Source organism: Giraffa tippelskirchi, chromosome 10 (genome assembly GCF_054371585.1).
Source record: "Giraffa tippelskirchi isolate mGirTip1 chromosome 10, T2T-mGirTip1v1.2.pri, whole genome shotgun sequence".
Lineage (NCBI taxonomy): Eukaryota > Metazoa > Chordata > Mammalia > Artiodactyla > Giraffidae > Giraffa > Giraffa tippelskirchi.
Genome location: NC_137284.1, coordinates 95,320,437 through 95,340,308, shown reverse-complemented (window position 1 = coordinate 95,340,308; position 19,872 = coordinate 95,320,437). Strand labels below are relative to the sequence as shown.

Below are 19,872 nucleotides of genomic sequence, written 5' to 3'. Positions count from 1 at the left end.
TGAATTCTATTCTAAATGCTCAGAAGGAAGATGCTCTTTGAAATAAATCTGACAAATTCTCCTGGAAGCCTATGATGATTTGCTGATCATTTCTATAAATGCAGATTTTCACATAGGCTGTTTAAAGAAAATTAAATGCATCAGGAATTAAATATGAATTACTCCCCTGTTTTGTGGGTAAATTCTTTGTAGTAGAAAATGTGCATTAGCAAGTGACTGAAATGTGTTCTTTGTATGAAATAGCCTCTAGCTGGAATGAAGGATTTCTAGCTACTTAGTTTATGATAATACACCTTCCCCAGCACTGATAACAAGCGGAAAACACAATTCTTCATGTCATGTCAGACTCCATTTCTCATTTTCACGGTCCCATTGTGATTACACAGAGCCTGGATACCTTGGCAAAATGCATTTGGAAATGTTACTGTGACGATTATAGTCATCTGTGACAAGGCAGGAGGGACAGCCTTGGATGTGATTACTCTGGGTGTTCTGCCTGCTCACCCCCATGCCCAGGCCCGTGTTTGGGGAAACCCAATATATAGGATAATCACGATGGTGTGATCACTCACCTAGAGCCAGACATCCTGGAATGTGAAGTCAAGTGGGCCTTAGAAAGCATCACTACGAACAAAGCTAGAGGAGGTGATGGAATTCCAGTTGAGCTATTTCAAATCCTCAAAGGTGATGCTGTGAAAGTGCTGCACTCGGTATGCCAGCAAATTTGGAAAACTCAGCAGTGGCCACAGGACTGGAAGAGGTCAGTCTTCATTCCAATCCCAAAGAAAGGCAATGCCAAAGAATGCTCAAACTACCGCACAATTGCACTCATCTCACATGCTAGTAAAGTAATGCTCAAAATTCTCCAAGCCAGGCTTCAGCAATACGTGAACCATGAACTTCCAGATGTTCAAGCTGGTTTTAGAAAAGGCAGAGAAACCAGAGATCAAATTGCCAATATCCGCTGGATCATCGAAAAAGCAAGAGAGTTCCAGAAAAACATCTATTTCTGCTTTATTGACTATGCCAAAGCCTTTGACTGTGTGGATCACAATAAACTGTGGAAAATTCTGAAAGAGATGGGAATATCAGACCATCTGACCTGTCTCTTGAGAAACCTGTATGCAGGTCAGGAAGCAACAGTTAGAACTGGACATGGAACAACAGACTAGTTCCAAATAGGAAAAGGAGTACGTCAAGGCTGTATATTGTCACCCTGCTTATTTAACTTATATGCAGAGTACATCATGAGAAATGCTGGGCTGGAAGAAACACAAGCTGGAATCAAGATTGCCAGGAGAAATATCAATAACCTCAGATATGCAGATGACACCACCCTTATGGCAGAAAGTGAAGAAGAACTAAACAGCCTCTTGATGAAGGTGAAAGAGGAGAGTGAAAAAGTAGGCTTAAAGCTCAACGTTCAGAAAACTAAGATCATGGCATCTGGTCCCATCACTTCATGGGAAATAGATGGGGAAACAGTGGAAACAGTGTCAGACTTTATTTTTGGGGGCTCCAAAATCACTGCTGATGGTGATTGCAGCCATGAAATTAAAAGACACTTACTCCTTGGAAGGAAGGTTATGGCCAACCTAGATAGCATATTTAAAAGCAGAGACATTACTTTGTCAACAAAAGTCCGTCTAGTCAAGGCTATGGTTTTTCCAGTGGTCATGTATGGATGCGAGAGTTGGACGGTGAAGAAAACTGAGCACCGAAGAATTGATGCTTTTGAACTGTGGTGTTGGAGAAGACTCTTGAGAGTCCCTTGGACTGCAAGGAGATCCAATCAATCCATCCTAAAAGAGATCAATCCTGGGTGTTCATTGGAAGGTCTGATGTTGAAGCTGAAACTCCAATACTTTGGGCACCTCATGCAAAGGGTTGACTCATTGGAAAAGATCCTAATGCTGGGTAGGATTGGGGGCGGGAGGAGAAGGGGACGACAGAGGATGAGATGGTTGGATGGCATTACCGACTCGATGGACATGGGTTTGGGTAGACTCCGGGAGTTGGTGTTGGACAGAGAGGCCTGGCGTGCTGCAATTCATGGGGTCGCAAAGAGTCAGACACGACTGAGCGACTGAACTGAACTGAATATATAGGAAAGAGTGATTCAGAAATGCAGCTGGACGGAAGGCAGAGGAGGTGGCTGCAGCCAGCCAGCACCCACACAGCTCTTGCTCACAACCTAAATCCTGCGCCGTGGCTGACACTGAGAGGAAATAATAGAACAGCTGTCCTGTAGCATGTCACTTCTGAAACTCTTTCCAGAAAGACACCTTCAAGTTTACTGTGAACTAAGCATGCTCTCTGTGGCAATGATAGCAGTGCCCTATAGATATTCATAGACACTAGACATTTCCCAGAATCCCTTGTGGTTGGTGTCATTGACTCCTTCTGGTCCATGGGTTGGGAGCAAAAAATGTCAGCATCACCTCTGGGTAGGGGCAGTTAAGAGCAGGAGAGCACGGGGATTCTGAGAGTCACATATGGCAGCCTCAGAGAATGGTGGAGCCTCTATCAGCCTAGAGCCTCTGTGCCACCCACACTGGACATGGGCAGGAGTCAGGTATAAAGGGTACTGTGCTAAGCACTGAGACCTGAGTCAATTTCTCACAGTGGTTTAGGCTAATTCTCTCTCCAGCTCTTTCTTCTCCCCAAACCCTGACTCCAGGCTATTAGGAGAAGGATGCATTGAGATTTTGACCCCTGCTTTGCATCTCCACCCTCAGTGGCTCATACCATTTAGCAACAAGAGCAGTTTGTAAATCCTTCCTTCTTATCTTTGAAATATGACATAAGTTTTAAAAAAGTGGCAAGTCTGCCAGGCCTTCCAAAATGCTATTATCTACTATTAAATGGCTGCCATGTTGCCATATGTTGTTTACTTGACAAATACATAAGAATACTAATATCCTGCATGGCCTTTTCTGCTGAAAGTTTTAATCAACTGTTTCCGTTCCTTACATCTTTTCAGTGATATTTATAGAAATCTGTTTGCAAGAAGATAAATAGAGCCAGAATTTGTTTCAGTGACTCAACAAATGTTTTTGAATGTATTACTATCAAGGCCCATATTTCAGTTTTAAATTTCCAGTTCTCAGACTTCACCGTCAGAGCTATCCCCTACTTCCCATTTTTAAAAATTGGAACTCTGTTTCTGTTTTATAATCTGAAGGAAATCACTTAGGAAGTGGACCTTGCTTTGAAGGAATAGACCTGTCTCTAAGGCCTGCCTTTTTTCTTTTCCTCCCCCTTTTCTTTGATTCTCTGTTTAGTAGGAGAGTAAGTAGATCAAAGTAGAAGCCAAGATAGAACACTAGCAGATTCTGGTCTGATTCATGAAGATCAGGAGGTAAGAGAGGCAGACCTTCATGGAGCTCCCTCTCATCCTATTCTCTAGCTTAATTTTTGCTTTTCTGCCTTAGAAATAGATTGATAGAATACCTAAAATACTAAATCAGGCCTTGTTTTTGTTCAGTTGCTCAGTCGTGTCCAACTCTTTGTGACCCCATGAACTGCAGCACACCGGACTCCTCTGTCTTTCACCCTGAGTTTGCTCAATCTCATGTCCGTTGAGTCAGTGATACTATCCAACTACTTCATCCTCTGTCACTCCCTTCTCCTCTTGCCCTCAATTATTTTAGAGTAAAAAGTTTTCTTTGGTGTCAGTGGTAATTATTTTCTGTTTATTGAGTACAAGTTTTGTATGAGAACTATAACAAGTCTGTACTCTTTGGCTGTAAATACAAGGAAGTATATAGAGGAAAAAATAAAATGATGGGTTATTTTAGAGTCATCACCAGACTATTCATTTAGGATTCCTGTAGCTTCAGCCATGATATTGTAAGGAGATCTGTGCATTGGAATCATCAACCCTCTTAAATGGGTATATTAGCATCTTTCTGGTTGCAAGGAACAGTCAGTCTGAATTTTATTATTTTGGGTATCTGTGGCTATGTGACAAATCACCCCCAAATTTTGTGACTTGAAACAGTTGATGATTTTTTTTGTAATTCTGAGGCTCTGTTAACCTTCAGATGATTGACATCTGATGGTTCTGTCTCAGATGGTTCTTCTGTGGCACGTGGATTATTCAGCTGCTTTCAGCTGGGAGCTCAGTGGGTTCCAGAAAGTCCAAGATGATCTTTCGTCCACATACGGTCTCTTTCCACTCTCTCGTCTCATCATCCACAGTGGAGCTAAGCTTCCCAGAAGGAGCATTACAAGAGGGAAGCCCCAGGGTGCAAGTGCTAATCACACCTCTCAATTTGCATAATCCTTGCTAAAATCCCATTGGCCAAAACACGCCCTGTGGCCCAGCCCAGAGTCGTTGTGGGAGGGGGCTACACAGGGATGGATGCTGGAGGAGTGCTTCCTGGGAGCCAGTGATGTCACAGTCTACCTACCACAATAATGAAGGCTTATTTTAGAATTCGCAGGATGGAAGAAAGATGGGAAGATCTTTCAGCCACAACCACTGTTCTGGCAAACCGCACAGAGAATTGGAACACTGTTTGGGATGCCAAGAGTTTTAGAGACCTAGTGATCATAGTACAAATGGAGCAGGTCCTTGTCATCACCTGTCAGGTGTTCACCAATGCTACGGGCACTCAGTTGGCCATTTCCACTGATTCTGTTACTGCCTACTGGCTTCATTCGGCTCGGGACACCTCATATCCCCTTCTGACTCATGGTTTCTCATGCTGCCTTGCCTGTGTGTCATCTTTGACCTTTGTTCCTGCTCCAAACTGTGACTTATTCTCCCTTTCTGCCTTGTATTCATTCTCCTCATGAAAAAGGAGTTTGTTGCCAATTGGTTGGTCACTCTCTAGCCCTCTAAAATCACCAAGTCATCTCATAGGCACTACATGACCTTTGGTCAGACACCCACACCTGATTCTTCTAGCCTCAGTCAGGATGGTGGGATCAGTGCAGAAGGACAGACTGTGAGCAGGGCAAGCATTCAGAGGGAACAGTTTCCTCTCTGATCTGTTTAGTTAACTGTGATTGGATTTGGAGGTAGGGTGAGGAAGGCTTCCTTTGAGAAGGTCCCAGGTGGTACTAGTGGTAAAGAACCCACTTGCCAATGCAGGAGATGTAAGAGATGTGAGTTCGAGCCTTCGGTTGGGAAGATCCCTTGGAGGAGGGCTTGATTACCCACTCCGGTATTCTTGCCTGGAGAATCCCTGTGGACAGAGGAGCCTGGCTAGCTACAGTCCATGGGGTCGCAAAGAGTTGGACATAACTGAAGCAACTTGGGACATACATGTATACCATTCCTCTCTCACTCTATCCATCCTTCCTTTTCTCATCAGCTCTGTCACCCTTGAAGCTAATCCTGACAACTGTCACCAGATAACTGGTGGACACATGGACAGGTGCCACCATTGGTCAGGGTCACCATTAGTCTCACCCTTATGGACTTTTGTGCATGTGTGTATGTTTGATTTTTTAAATTGAAGTATTAGTTGATTTACAATGTTGTTGTAATTTCTGCTGTACAGCAAAGTGATTCTCTCATACATATATACACATGGACTTTTCACTAAGCACGCTTCATCCTTCCTCTTAGCTCTCTCAATTAGATCATCCTCTACTATTTCCTTTCTTATAATTGCTGTGCTAAGTTAAGGAGGATTGAAAAAGCCTATATCCAAATAATTTTATGTGATGTAAATAACTAGATTTTATTGAAAGACTTGCCTATTTTTGATCTAACATCAATGACAAAAAGGATTTAAAGCTGTTTTCTGTATCTAAGAGGCCCTTAAAATATTGTTTTATATATTTTAGACCTCTTATGCATAAAATAGCTCTAGAAGAATTCACAAAACTTGGTAATAATAACCTTCCCCAGGGAGAAACTGGAGTTGTTTTGCTTACTTTGCATTATATGATCTTTTGTACCTTATGAATGTTGTACCATCTGTTTATATGTTGCATACTTTTTTTGAGCCATTTAGCATCTTTTTATTTTTTAATTTTTAAAAAAATTTTGTGGCCCCTTTCTGAGCGACTTCCCTTTCCCTTTCTGTTATAAATAGAAGTATAGTTGACTTACTATGTTTCAAGTGTATGCATAGTGATTCAGATAGTTCAGTTCAGTCAGTTCAGTTGCTCAGCTGTGTCCAACTCTTTGTGACCCCATGAATTGCAGCATGCCAGGCCTCACTGTCCATCTCCAACTCCCGGAGTTTACCCAAACCCATGTCCATCGAGTCAGTGATGCCATCCAGCCATCTCATCCTCTGTCATCCCCTTCTCCTCCTGCCCCCAATCCTTCCCAGCATTAGGGTCTTTTCCAATGAGTCAACTCTTCCCATGAGGTGGCCAAAGCATTGGAGTTTCAGCTTCAACATCAGTCCTTCCAATGTACACCCAGGACTGATCTCCTTTAGGATGGATTGATTGGATCTCCTTGCAGTCCAAGGGACTCTCAAGAGTCTTCTCCAACACCACAGTTCAAAAGCATCAATTCTACGGTGCTCAGCTTTCTTCACCATCCAACTCTCACATCCATACATGACCACTGGAAAAACCATAGCCTTGACTAGACGGACTTTTGTTGGCAAAGTAATGTCTCTGCTTTTAAATATGCTATCTAGGTTGGCCATAACCTTCCTTCCAAGGAGTAAGCATCTTTTAATTTCATGGCTGCAATCACCATCAGCAGTGATTTTGGAGCCCAAAAAATAAAATCTGACACTGTTTCCACTGTTTCCCCATCTATTTCCCATGAAGTGATGGGACCAGATGCCATGATCTTAGTTTTCTGAATGTTGAGCTTTAAGCCAACTTTTTCACTCTCCTCTTTCACCTTCATCAAGAGGCTCTTTAGTTCTTCTTCACTTTCTACCATAAGGGTGGTGTCATCCGCATATCTGAGGTTATTGAGATTTCTCCCGGCAATCTTGATTCCAGCTTGTGTTTCTTTCAGCCCAGCGTTTCTCATGATGTATTCTGCATATAAGTTAAATAAGCAGGGTGACAATATACAGCCTTGATGTACTCCTTTTCCTATTTGGAACCAGTCTGTTGTTCCATGTCCAGTTCTAACTGTTGCTTCCTGACCTGCATACAGGTTTCTCAAGAGACAGGTCAGATGGTCTGATATTCCCATCTCTTTCAGAATTTTCCACAGTTTATTGTGATCCACACAGTCAAAGGCTTTGGCATAGTCAATAAAGCAGAAATAGATGTTTTTCTGGAACTCTCTTGCTTTTTCGATGATTCAGATATAGATATTAATATGCTTTTTCAGATTTTTTTCCAATATAGATTATAAGATATTGAGTATAGTTCCCTATGTTACACAGTGGGCTTTCCAGGTGACGCTGGTGGTAAAGAATCCGCCTGCAGATGCAGGAGACATAAGAGATGCAGATTCGATCCCTAGGTCGGGAAGCTCCCCCGGAGGAGGGCATGGCAACCCACTCCCGTATTCTTGCCTGGAGAATCCCATGGACAGAGGAGACTGGCAGGCTGCAGTCCATGCAGTCGCAGAGTTGGACATGACTGAGCACAACACAGTTCACACATACATATCACATCTTCTTTATCCATTCATATGTCAGTTGATATGTAGGTGGCTTCCATGTCTTGACTGTTGCTCTGAACATTGAGGTGCATCTGTTTTTTCAAATTGGAATTTTTGTCTTTTCCAGGTATTTACCCAGGAATAGGATTACTGGCTCACATGACAACTCTATTTTTAGTGTTTTAAGGAAACTTCATACTGTTCTCCTTAGTTACATTGCCTACTTTTAAAATTAACTTTCTAAAAGTCTGTCTTGTCTCCATTGTACTAACTTACTGTTCCTTCAAAAGGTCAGGGCAAGTGTGTGGTATACTTCTACTGGTCACTATTCACATGCAATCAATTGTGAAGAGGCCCCTGGAGATGTGCTCTGGGAAAATCTTCTGTAGACATGCAGAAACCATTAACACTTGTTTTTTTTTTTAACATCAGTGACTAAGTTTGGTAATTCTGTTTGCTTATTGGCTGAATGCAAAATAAGAGGATATGAGAGGAAGAGAAATGCTAGAGGCTTCTCAGGCTGACAAGCTGAAAGCTCCAGAACTTTTCAGAAGAACTGGATCTTTGGGTCTATCACTTTACATACCATGTGTGTCCTTCAGCAAATGACTTTACCATCCTGCATCTCAGATTCCTTATCAGTAAACTGGGAAATGAAATAAAGTTTCTTGTTTGGGGTTATTGGCAACATGACATAAGTTAACACATGGAACAAACTCCGTGCGATTCCTGGCACAGAGACGGTCCCAATGAATAATGGCCTCATGATTTTTTTTTTTTTCTCTCATCTGTTAAATGGGTAAAATACCTGCTTTCCTATTTTCTATGGTTTTATGAATACCTAGTAAGATAATCAGTTATAGTGCTCTGAGGAATGGAGATATGAGCTATTATTAAGATGTATTCTGTCATCTATTATTTGGTTAAAAAACATCTGTTACTTGTCTTCTATTCCTTCAGTACTATTCCAGGTTCTAGGTACCAGGTTCCTTGGAGAATCTCTATTATGGGACATCCTTTGGGGCTTGGAAGGAATTATAAACATGTTCCTTTGCTTCACAAGATCTGCCTTGTTATTTGAAGAGGTCATTAGAGTCTCTAGAGTCACATAATCCAAAACTCCTTTTTTCTAAGGCACATTCATGGTAGTGGAGTTATGTAGATTTGTATGACTTTGTTGATGTGTTAACTATATGAACTCTTTGTCCATTTCTCTCTAATCTTCCTTCCATAGTCTCAGACTCAAAACTTACGACTGACAAGCACAGGCATGGGCTAGGACTGGGCATCAATATGCTTATTCCTTTTGGTAAATGTTTAACAAAATATAAAAAGTAACCATCCCAATACTACCCAGCTGTAAAAAAAAAAAAAAAAAAGAACAAAATAATGCCATTTGCTGCAACCTAGAGATTATCATGCTAGGTGAAGTAAACCAAAGACATACAATGTGACATCACTATCACTGATATGTGGAATCTAGAATATGACATAAATGAACTTATGTTTAAAATGGCAACAGACTCACAGACATAGAGAACAGACTTGTGGTTACCAAAGGGGGAAGAGGATGGAGGAGGGATAAATCAGGGGTTTGGAATTAGCCGACACAAACTACTATATATAAAATAGAAAAACAACAGGGTCCTACTATATAGCATAGGAACTATGTCCAGCATCCTGTAATAAACCATAATGAAAAATAATATGAAAAAGAACATACATATACACACAGATATATATATCAATCACTTTGCTGTATATCAGAAACTGATACAACATTGTAAATTTACTGTACTTCAATTAAGAAACAGTAACCATCCTGAGTTGGCTGCTAAAAAATGCCTTTCACAGTCAAGATGATGCCACTTCCAGTTAGCTATCCACTCAGAGAGGCCAGCTGCTGATGGCTCACCAGGGCAATAATTAGTGTGCCAAAGGGTGTGCAGTCACATAAGCATCTTTGTTTATTGGCTTAGAGAGTAGATCATGTTACATTGTGCAGTCAGCACCAAACCACCCATGTTGGGATGCTAAAAGTACAAATAGGCTAGAATGAAATGGTAAGTAATGCATGGCCTCCTGCTTCTGGTAGAGAACTGCTGTTTTTTTTCATTCAAATCAATTTCATTTCTCATTTGAGAAAAGCAAAGATTTTCGTTTCTTTCTAATGACAAGACTTCTTAGGTAAGCAACAGGAGTATGAAATCTTTGTTAAAACGTGTGCTTGTATGATTTAATATGAATTTCAGGTAAAAGAAATAAGGGAACCTTAAGTTTCATTTCTTTCCTAATGGTGAAAAATTTACTAAAGAAGGGAGATTTTTTTTCTCTTCTGTTTCAGAGATTCTAAAGGTAATATGTGAAAAGTTGCTTTGAATGGAGTTAAATGAAGTGAAATAGTAAAAGGCTTTCCAGTTTATGATTGCTCTGGGTCATTTTAACAATATATGTAGTTTTAAATATTGGAGTGATTTGTATTCTGAAGATCAACCTATCATCTTTCTCATTCAAGTATGCTTTATAATGTCTGTGGCAAATATGTTTTGAAAATTACAAACTATGTTGTGCTGGCATGCCCTATAACTTGACTAAACAAGATGCTATTTCAGATGGGGGTTTCATTCATCTTAGTATAATTGCATAAACCGTTTAGTTTTGGTTCATGATTCTCACGTAAAAGAGAATGACCATTTTTCCAAGGTAAACAAGGCAGGTGGGCTCCTGGCAGGGCAGGGCACTGACGTCAGTACTCAGAGTGCAGAAGCACTGGCTTTCCTTTGTGAGACATCCAAAGCCCATCACTGTTACAGAGAGAAGGTTCAGATTTCTGTAGTTGTATTTGATTTGCACTGTGACTGAGTGTCAGGGACCTAGTGCTGTCCGTAGAGATTGGGTTATTCACCTATGATGGCATTCATAGGAGAAGTCAGTGATTTTCCATGGGCAGAATTCAGAGGATGGGCTGGGCCATTGCTTTGTCCTCCCCAAACAGAACCTACACTGGAGATGATTTTGTGGCTGTTGGTTTAAGTGAGCTTACAGCTTCTGATGAGAGACTTCATCTTCATTTATTATAGTTCATGACCTCCTCTCATTGTGAAGATTTACTCATGTCTCTTTAAGTAAGTGCTGTCTCAATTTTTCTTAAGATTTTTATTTTTTTTCTTTATACAACACTGTGATTTAATGTGCAGTATTTTATTCCATATATATTCTGAAAAGATAAGCAGGTTGAATGATACTTTCTTTTATAGGATGTTGTCTAATAGTTACTCTGTTTTGAAGGATGAATAGTTAAGGCATTCCGGGAAAACAAATAATGAATGAAGAACTTAGAAATTGTATGTAGTTGCTTAAGATCTTACATGCATTACAATTTATTTGTACATCTTCTAGAAAGTGTTTTAGTTCTCTGGCATCTATTCCAGGCACTTAAATTGAATAAACTCAATTAGTTTGACACACAATTCAGGCAGGTGTGTCCTTTGTTTTCTCAATGTTTGGTTCTATAGTTTTCTCTCAGCAAGTGTAGCATGTAACATTGATTTGTTTTAGGGTCATCTTGCCATTTATGTTTATTTTCCTTGAAGACTATAAATTCACAACTAGCATTTCAACAGAAAAAATCATGAAAGACCTAAGTAAATCTGATTAAATAGTATAGATCTGCTTTGCATGCACAGAAAGACAGTCTGGTTTATATTTTGGTTAGAAATGGTTGGGTGAGCTTCTCTACCTGCCTCTCAATGTTTAAATCATGATGTTTATGTATTGTAATATAGAAAGACAAATTTCCTGGATCTTAAATGAAAGCACACAGTATGGATGTTTCATTCACAAAATAGTATTTATATATGTATAATGTCAATGTTTAGAATTTTTTACATTTGTTTAGCATATTTTTGTATTTGTTTTGCAAGAAATACCCAACTACAGTTATAATCATGTTCAAATCAGAACTCAGTTGCAAGCAAAACACATGTTATCAGCATCATTTCATTTCTCTTTTATACATTTAAGCTGTCTTCCACACAAAGACGTAATATGCCAACTAATTTGACCAGATTGATAAGAGTTTGGTTTTCAAACCAAGTAGAGAAAATATAGACAGTTATGGTTTCCCTCTGTTACCTTTGCAAAAATGCCTCCTCTTCAAGAGGATTTATATAAAGGACTTTTGGAGAAATACAGTTTTCTGACTTTTAGACCATAATGCTAAATTGAGTAAGAAACTGAAGAATTCTGGTGGGAAACCAGGAATTCCCAGGTGGTATGATGGTAAAGAATCTGCCTGCAGTGTAGGAGACTCCAGAGACGTGGGTTCGATCCCTGGGTTGGGAAGATCCCCTGGAAGAGGAAATGGCAACCCACTCCAGTATTCTTGCTTGGAAGATCCCATGAACAGAGAAGCCTGGTGGGCTACAGTCCATGGGATCGCAAAGAGTCAGACATGACTGAGCATGCATACATGCACATAAGTATAAATATAACCATAGCCTTAGGTAGACTGTGGTCAGAGTGCCTCTCTGAATACAACCTCATCTTTCCCCTTTCCCTGCCTTTTTTTTTTCTACCAATATTATTTACTCCCTACCATGTGCCAGACACTGTGATGAGCTCTGGGGACATGATAGGGAACAGGGAAGATGTGGTCCCTACCCTTTGGAGGTTTTCAGTTGAGTGGGAAAGATAGCCATTTTAAAAATACACAATTACACAAATAATTCAGTAATGAAACTGCATGAATGACCCTAGTTTATAATAATGGCGTCTCTCCTACCTTCTTGAGAGAGAGCCATTGGTCACTCGCATCTCTTAGGGAGATTATACCCATCATTTCACGCAGGAGTCTGCTATCAGACAGAAGCCTATATTCTGTTGTTTGTGCTCATGTTTTCTTGTGTACAGTAGACACTTTCATGTGCCAGGTACACTATTTTAGATTATAGAGGAGTACAAAGATGGGAGAGGCACAATCTTTGCCTGGAGCAGTAGGGGAGAGAGCATGCATATCCCCCAAAAGTATATACCTGTATAATAAAGTGATGAATAAAACAAGGAATTTCAGGGGTTCTCAGAGGGTGAAATAAATGACTTTATTTGAGTGGTCAGCTTGTGTTTCCATTTTCAATGATCTATAAAGAAATCCTTTGGACACTGATGAGGAAATTTGGTGGAGAGGACATTCGAGGTAAAAGGAGTGGGATAAACCAAGGCAAGAAGTTGGGAAAACTCAAAGCATATTGAAGGACTGGCCCAAGAAAGAAGAGCAGAATCAGGCAATCAAACTGACAAACAAAAAAATAATAAATAACTTATGTGGAAATAGGAGGAAATAACGTTGGTAGGATAAACTCAGACCAGATCATTGAAGTTTTTTTATTACCTGTTTAAGGGTATTTTGAACTTGATTGGGTAGGTCCCATGAGACTACTCTGACGATTTAACCAAAGACCTTTTGAGAAAATTAGTCAGCATTGTTTCAGAGGGTTGCTGCAGTGAGGAAGACCTGGAACTCAGAGCTCAGGCATGTCTGTTGCCACAGTCCAGGTAAGAGATGGAAAAGGCCAGTATTCTTGGTGGCTCTGCCAGTAAATCAGTGTTTGAGGTTTGAAACAAATTGACAACCACACCCTGAACTTTCCCAGAGAGAATCTCTGGAAAAGAGAAGCCATTAGGCCTCCCCTTCAAAGTCACACCTTTTAACCGATTTATAAGCCAAGTTTTCTTGCTCTATTAGAGACATGGTAGCCTCTTATATAAACACAGATATTTAAACTAGGAAAACCAGAAGGATGGCACCGACAGGTTTTGCTTGACATCATTGCAAATATTTCTGACCTAATTTTAGCTGATTTATGAATAAATGATTCTTTCAGTCCTCAGAGTTAAATATTTAAAAGTTAGCTCCCATTTAGAGTTCATGTATAATACAGAACTGATGTTCTAACTGCAGACTTCCTCTCTTCATTTCCTTCTTTCAAAAAAAAAGATACACTCATTCTTCTATCCTTTTTCAGTTTCCTGCATGAGAATTATTGAAACGCTGCACACAAATCTTTTGTGAAAGAAGAAAAGGAAATACAGCTTGTGGGGCTCAGCAGGAGCTCGGCTAATGCAGCTTAGAATAATGCCAAAAAAGAAGCGCTTATCTGCCGGCAGAGTGCCGCTGATGCTCTTCCTGTGCCAGATGATTAGTGCCCTGGAAGTCCCTCTTGATCGTAAGTATTAACGTTGCAAAGCTCTGAGCCCCTGGAGCCAGAACCTCCCCAGCATTTACCGCCACTCTGAACAGTGTGGATGGAGGACATGTCTGTGTGATCCTGAAAAGCAAATCAAACAGCACCTGGTGTTTATAAAGAATCAGTCCCTAGGAAAAAAAATGAATCAGACTCTAGAAAAGGCCATCGAATGGGTCAGACACATGGTCCCCTCCCTGTCAGTCTTTCCTTCCCTTCAGGTCCTTTCGGTGTACCATTGAGGGGGCTGACCCAAAAGGGAGTGAAATGTGAGCTGATCCTCCCAACAGGCAATTCTTTATAGAAGCCATCCTGCAAGAAAGCCATAGGAACTGCTTTTGGACACAGGAAGGGAAGGAGAGGGAGGGGCGAACTAAGAGAGTAGCGTTGACACATGTACACTACCAGGTGTAAAATAGCTAGCTAGAGAGAAGCTGCTGTATGGCACGGGGAGCTCAATCCAGTGCTCTATGATGACCTAGAGGGGTGGGGTAGGGAAGGAGGCTCAAGAGAGAGGGAAGATATGTATACATTAGCTGATTCACGATGTTGTACAGCAGAAACTAACAGAGCATTGTAAAGCAACTCTACTCCATAAAAAGAATGATCACGGATTACCCTCCCCACTGTTTACCCCCTCCCCACCTCTCCATCTTGTACCTTCATATGCTGCGAGTAAAATGATCATCTCTCAGCCAACCCCTCGCCCCTCTGTATCCCCAAACTACCCACGACTCATTTCTCTTGACTCAGACAAGGTGAAGTTCACTTTTGAGTTTTGAATCTTAAGTATGAGTTTAGAGCTAGAAAGTGTGTCTTATCAAAGCCTAGTGAAAGATCTTTGTTTTAAAAATGGTGATTAAAGACCAAGATGTCAATGTTGAGAATAAAACAAGTCTTCGGCAAAATTGCTATTTAGAAGGGAGCAAGTAACAGCTACTATAGGAGCCCACCGTTTCCTGAATAAAGTACTGTATATGCTGTACTCTCCCTGAGCTGGGTGGTGTCTGAAAAATTACAGATAATGCTAAGTGCCAACAGGTTACTTTTCCTGCAATGGAAAGCAGAATTTCAAATCTGGACAATTACTGTACTTCAGAATTGATTTATTCTTTATCCCTAATCTATATGACCTCTTTAAATCCATTAGCTTCTTGAATAGAACATCTGTTTGGCAAGCTTTCCAAGGTGCAAGGAAGATAACACTTTCCTGGGGCAATTCAATTGTTGTGATGTCATTTTTTTTTTAACCAAAGAGGTTGCAACTGCCAGTGGGAAGAAGAGATGTGATGGGCCCCATACTTTGTTGACTCCCTTTGCTGTGCATCTTTTAAGTATAAGAAAATGCAACATTCAACTTCTTTTCAAAAGATATTCACTCAGTGACCTTAATTTCAATTAAAAAAAAAAAAAAGATATGATTGGTTAAGCCCATTGGAGTTTGAATGCCTAAGTAAGCATTTGCCCTAGCAGATATGTAGGAGAGAGAGAAAAGCATTGAGAGAAATGCTTTTGTTCTCTCTTGTGTTAAATATATTCCCCCTTAATCTGACTGCTCAATCTAACAATCAGAGGAAAACAGTCACCTATGGCTAACTCAATTATCGCTGCTAATGGAGAAGAGGCAGAACCATGATGAAAAGAAAGTTACGGACAACCCAGGCGCTCCTGCATTAACCTTTGCAAGTAGTAATGACAGACAGAACAGCAGAATCATATGAATTGCATGCTAATGTAATTTCTTCTTGCCCCAGTTCCTTACACCTCTTCTGTACCTTGGGATAGGTACTAGCAGCCCTGGGTGACTGAGGCATTCTGAAGGAGAAATATGCAGTCTGAAAAGTGCAATTACCAACATGGGGATTAACCATAGAAATATAAAAACCTCAAATCAGTGCTGGATTTGACTTGGATGGAGCACTCTCCTTGTAGCAGTGTCCCATTGTTAGGTATCATTACCATGTGCATAGTGATGTCTGGGATAATAGGATCAGACACAACACAGTATGTGACAACTCAGATTAATTGTATATTTAAGCTATTTTTCAAATTGAACATAATTACTTGTCCAGCACAACATGTATGGCATGGAATTATCCATTCCTATTCCTGGTAGAATCTTTTTTTTTTTTTTTGGCCTATAGCATCTCTTTTGTTCTTCCCATATGTTTCTGTAGAAATCACTGCTTCAGGAACAAACAAAACCTTTAATGGGAGTTTCTTTCTTTTGCTACTTCACCACCTCCACCTTTGCTGTACTGGTTTTCTAGGTTAAATAAAATAGACAAGATTCCCCTATTATCTTCAGGGTGCTAACGTTCCTATTACTAACATCTGGTTTTCTTTAATCCTGTTCGCCCACTCACCTGCTGATATTGATGGGGAAAAAGCAAAACTTCTTGAAGACTGTAAGTGTCTTTTGGCCATTACCAGGCAGTGTGAAAATTTGACTGTGTCTTTGTTTTTGAATGAATATTGTGAATTAAATGCACGATTTTATTTTCATGGCTAACGTCTTTTTAAACATGTGTGTTTACTGTGGCTATGCATTACAATGAAATTCCAAGAAGCAGGTTGAATATATTCCCTGCATGAATTCTGGACTCAGGTATTACTGTTTTTCTTTTACCAATATTCTGCACTACTAACTTCTGAGCTTCATTCACATCTGATGTAACTCAATGAGAAAACTCACAAAATTGGAAGACAACATCTGGTTCTAAATGCTATTAAAAGCTGGCTGGAATAAAAGCATGTCTCTGGATATATATAGGAGTTGGGTGCTTGCAGGTACTTCAGCAGAGTTCATTCATATACTTGCTCAATCTGCAGGACTGGGTAGACTAGTGTTTCTTAATGTCATCAGTAAAATGGCCCAGAGAGTTTGAAAAGTGTACAAAAGACAAGCAACCCCCACTCACATCCTTTCTGAGTGGCATGCTCTAATCTAAAACTGCTGCCTCTGACAGCTGGGCACCACATATCATCTACCTAAAAAAAAATAATAATTTTTAAGCACTTGAAAAATCCTTTGGTATTGGATTTAACCAGTACAATTATATAAAATTACCTTTTCCCCTTGTTACTTCATAGCCCTTGTTGGTTGCCTGATGACCTCAGCACTGTTCAAAGAGTTCCATCTAGATGGTCAGCTCCTGGCAGTGATTTGTGGCAGCTAAACCAGCTGTGTTAAGTTCTGGGTCTGAGACCACCACCCTTGCATCTCTGTCACTCGCAGAAAAGCACAAGAAATCGGGTTGAATCACTCCTAAAAGTCCCCCTTACCCACAACCTATGCCTGCTGATTCCTTAGTGGGGAATTCTAAGCTTCTTTCCATCATCCCAGACTCTATACTGCCAGAGCCTAAAGGATCACTGCACAGTGAAGCTGGTCTGAATAAAAATGACTGTGATAATAATCTAAATACAGGTAATATCACTGAACCATTACAGTTTGGCATGGACTAAGAATTTTGCACAAATAATTTTATTTGATTTTCCCAGCAACCCTAGGAGGTAGACACCACTTTCAAACCCTGTTTTCCCTCTATGGAAATGAGGGCTCACAGACATTAAGAAACTTGCTTGAATTCTCATAGCTGGTAAGAAATAGACAGACTAGTTCTTAATTGTTAGACCAAACTGCTACCCAGCATTGGTAACTGACTGGGCTGGAAAGGATGAGGCTCCCCTGGACAGTGCTAGAGGCTGAAAGGAGCAGCTGGCTTAGGATAAGGAAGGGGATGGATCTTGCTAAAGGGAGTTGAAATTGACACTGTGCAGTATCCTGCAGTTAACAGGTGCACAGTAAATGATGGCAATTATGAGTTCCATTTTTGATCTGTATTTTAGGTGTTCTTTGGATATTTAGTAAGAGCTGTCTGGTCAATAGACACAAGACTGGAGACAAAGAAAACAGAATCATGCCTGCAGATTTATAAGACATTTATAAGCCATGAAAGTGGTCAGTTTAGCCATGTGCACAGTTCCCCACAAGAAAGAAAGACAAAGGCAGAGAACAGTTATGAAGCTTTGGGAAATAACTTGATTGGCAGGTGGAAGAAGTTTCACAAAGGAAGCCCAGAGCATAGTTGGAGAGGAAAGGGACAATCTGAAATATGAAAAACTTAAATGAACCAAATACAAAGTCTTTACATTATAAAGATGTCCTGTACCCTGTAAGATGTTTAGCAGCATCCCTGGCCTCTACCCACTAGATGCCAGGAGCACTCCCACCCCAGTGGTGACAACCAGAATCATCTCTAGATGTGACCAGCTGTCCCCCGAGGAGTAGCGGCAAATGGCCCTTGATTGAGAACCATTGGTCTGTGTAAACAGCTCTCTTTGGAGGTGTGCAAGGTAGTTACCTTGTACCCAGGACACTTTGCTTCTCTCTACTTGCCTAGGAAGTCAAGCTATTTTGCTGCATTAGGCAACAGAAGAAGTCAAAATAGATGATTTCTCCCTTCCCTTCCTGTTCTACACTCTGTGATTCTGATTTCACAAGAAGGAGGGCATGGTAATCTTAGAGTGACTTGAACATCAAATGTCCAGATACCAGCTTTTATACAGATTCAGTTGTTCTGGGGGCAGAATAGTTTCTTCCTACAATGTGATAATAAATGATCACATAGCACTTTGAAGACTGAAATGAGAATATTGTTTCCTATAACAGAGAGCTTCCCAATTCATCTTCTAAATAAGCCTGTTTTATCTTTGTTCCTAGTAGCCACCTTCCTCCTGGCTCTAATAAGACATGTCAAGTCTCTAATTATCTTTTTAACATTGCTTCTCAAATATGTTTGTTACCAGTGTATTAATATACATGAACCCAGGAATGAACTATAAATCAGTTACTCTTTTTTAAGAAAGTTGCAAATTTACCTCATAACTTAAATTTTATCAAAAAGCATCATTTGAACCAAAGGTCTCAGAGAAATTTCTCATTGTTACATCAGAAATGAAAATCTTAATTTTAAGCTTATATTGGTAATGAATTTCCCAAACTTTCAGTGTGGGAAAATGGGCCTTATGAACACATACAAAGTTACCAAAAGGGAGTTATGTCTTGACTCCAAAATTTTAGGAGTCTTTTAGCCAAAAATCTGCTGAGTTGTGTGTTACCGCAGGAGAAATTACTAAAAACATTTGGAGCATATTTAGTCTAGGGTAAGTGATTTTGATACAGAAAAAAAAAAATTACTATTACAATATTAAATAATTTGTTTCTATCCATTGTTCTTCTTTTTACAATTAAGTGGTACAACCACCAACCATCACTCAACAGTCTCCAAAAGATTACATTATTGACCCTCGGGAGAATATTGTAATCCAGTGTGAGGCAAAGGGGAAACCTCCTCCAAGGTAGGTATGCTTTCTGTTGTTATAATACTGAAAAGAAGCATTGATAGATCCCTGGGTAAGGACAATCCCCTGGAGAGGGGAATGGCAACCCACTCTAGTATTCTTGCCTAGAGAATCCCATGGACAGAGAAGCCTGGCGGGCTACAGTCAATGGAGTCAAAGAGAGTCAGACACGACTGAGCGACAAACACTTTCACTTTCACACTTTCACCTATTATTAAGGTGTCATTTGTAGGTTCATTGTTTTGTCTCTCTGCTTTTAATTAAATTCAGTTGGTTCTTCCTAAAAACCCAGGTGGTTACATTTCCATACTGATACCTTTCTGTGTGACATGGTAAAAAATTGTGGGGAGATGTCAAAAGAGCCTTCTGACAGCCTGTGACATGGGCAAATTCCTTCTCTATAAGCCTCAGTGTCTTTATCTATAAAATAAAGGAGCTGAATTGCACAACTTCTAAGGTCTCTCCTAGCTCTCTCCAAGTCTGTAATAGCCCCAAGTGGTTTTCCAAACATGGCAGAGTTCAACACTCAGGACGCTTCATATGCATCTTGGCATGAGCACTGCAGAGCATTTTAGACTTGGGAGAAACATTAAACATTATCTTGTCCAGCCAATATATTTTATAGAGGGAAAACTGATGCCCAATAATGCTAGGTAATCTTATCCAGGTTCCACACCTCCTTAGTGGGTGATCTGTAACTTGTCCAGTAATATATGG

At 40.2% G+C, this 19,872-nt stretch overlaps 1 protein-coding gene across 1 annotated transcript in view; it reads left to right on the top strand.

The window, feature by feature from the left end:
* NRCAM (neuronal cell adhesion molecule) overlaps nt 1–19,872 on the top strand; it is a 320,682-nt gene that overhangs the window by 216,401 nt on the left and 84,409 nt on the right. Inside the window, 3 exon segments of the mRNA XM_081535995.1 lie at nt 13,570–13,770; nt 16,179–16,196; nt 19,047–19,152. Of these exon segments, the coding sequence (XP_081392121.1) occupies nt 13,665–13,770; nt 16,179–16,196; nt 19,047–19,152 (230 nt within the window). The 5' untranslated portion in view covers nt 13,570–13,664.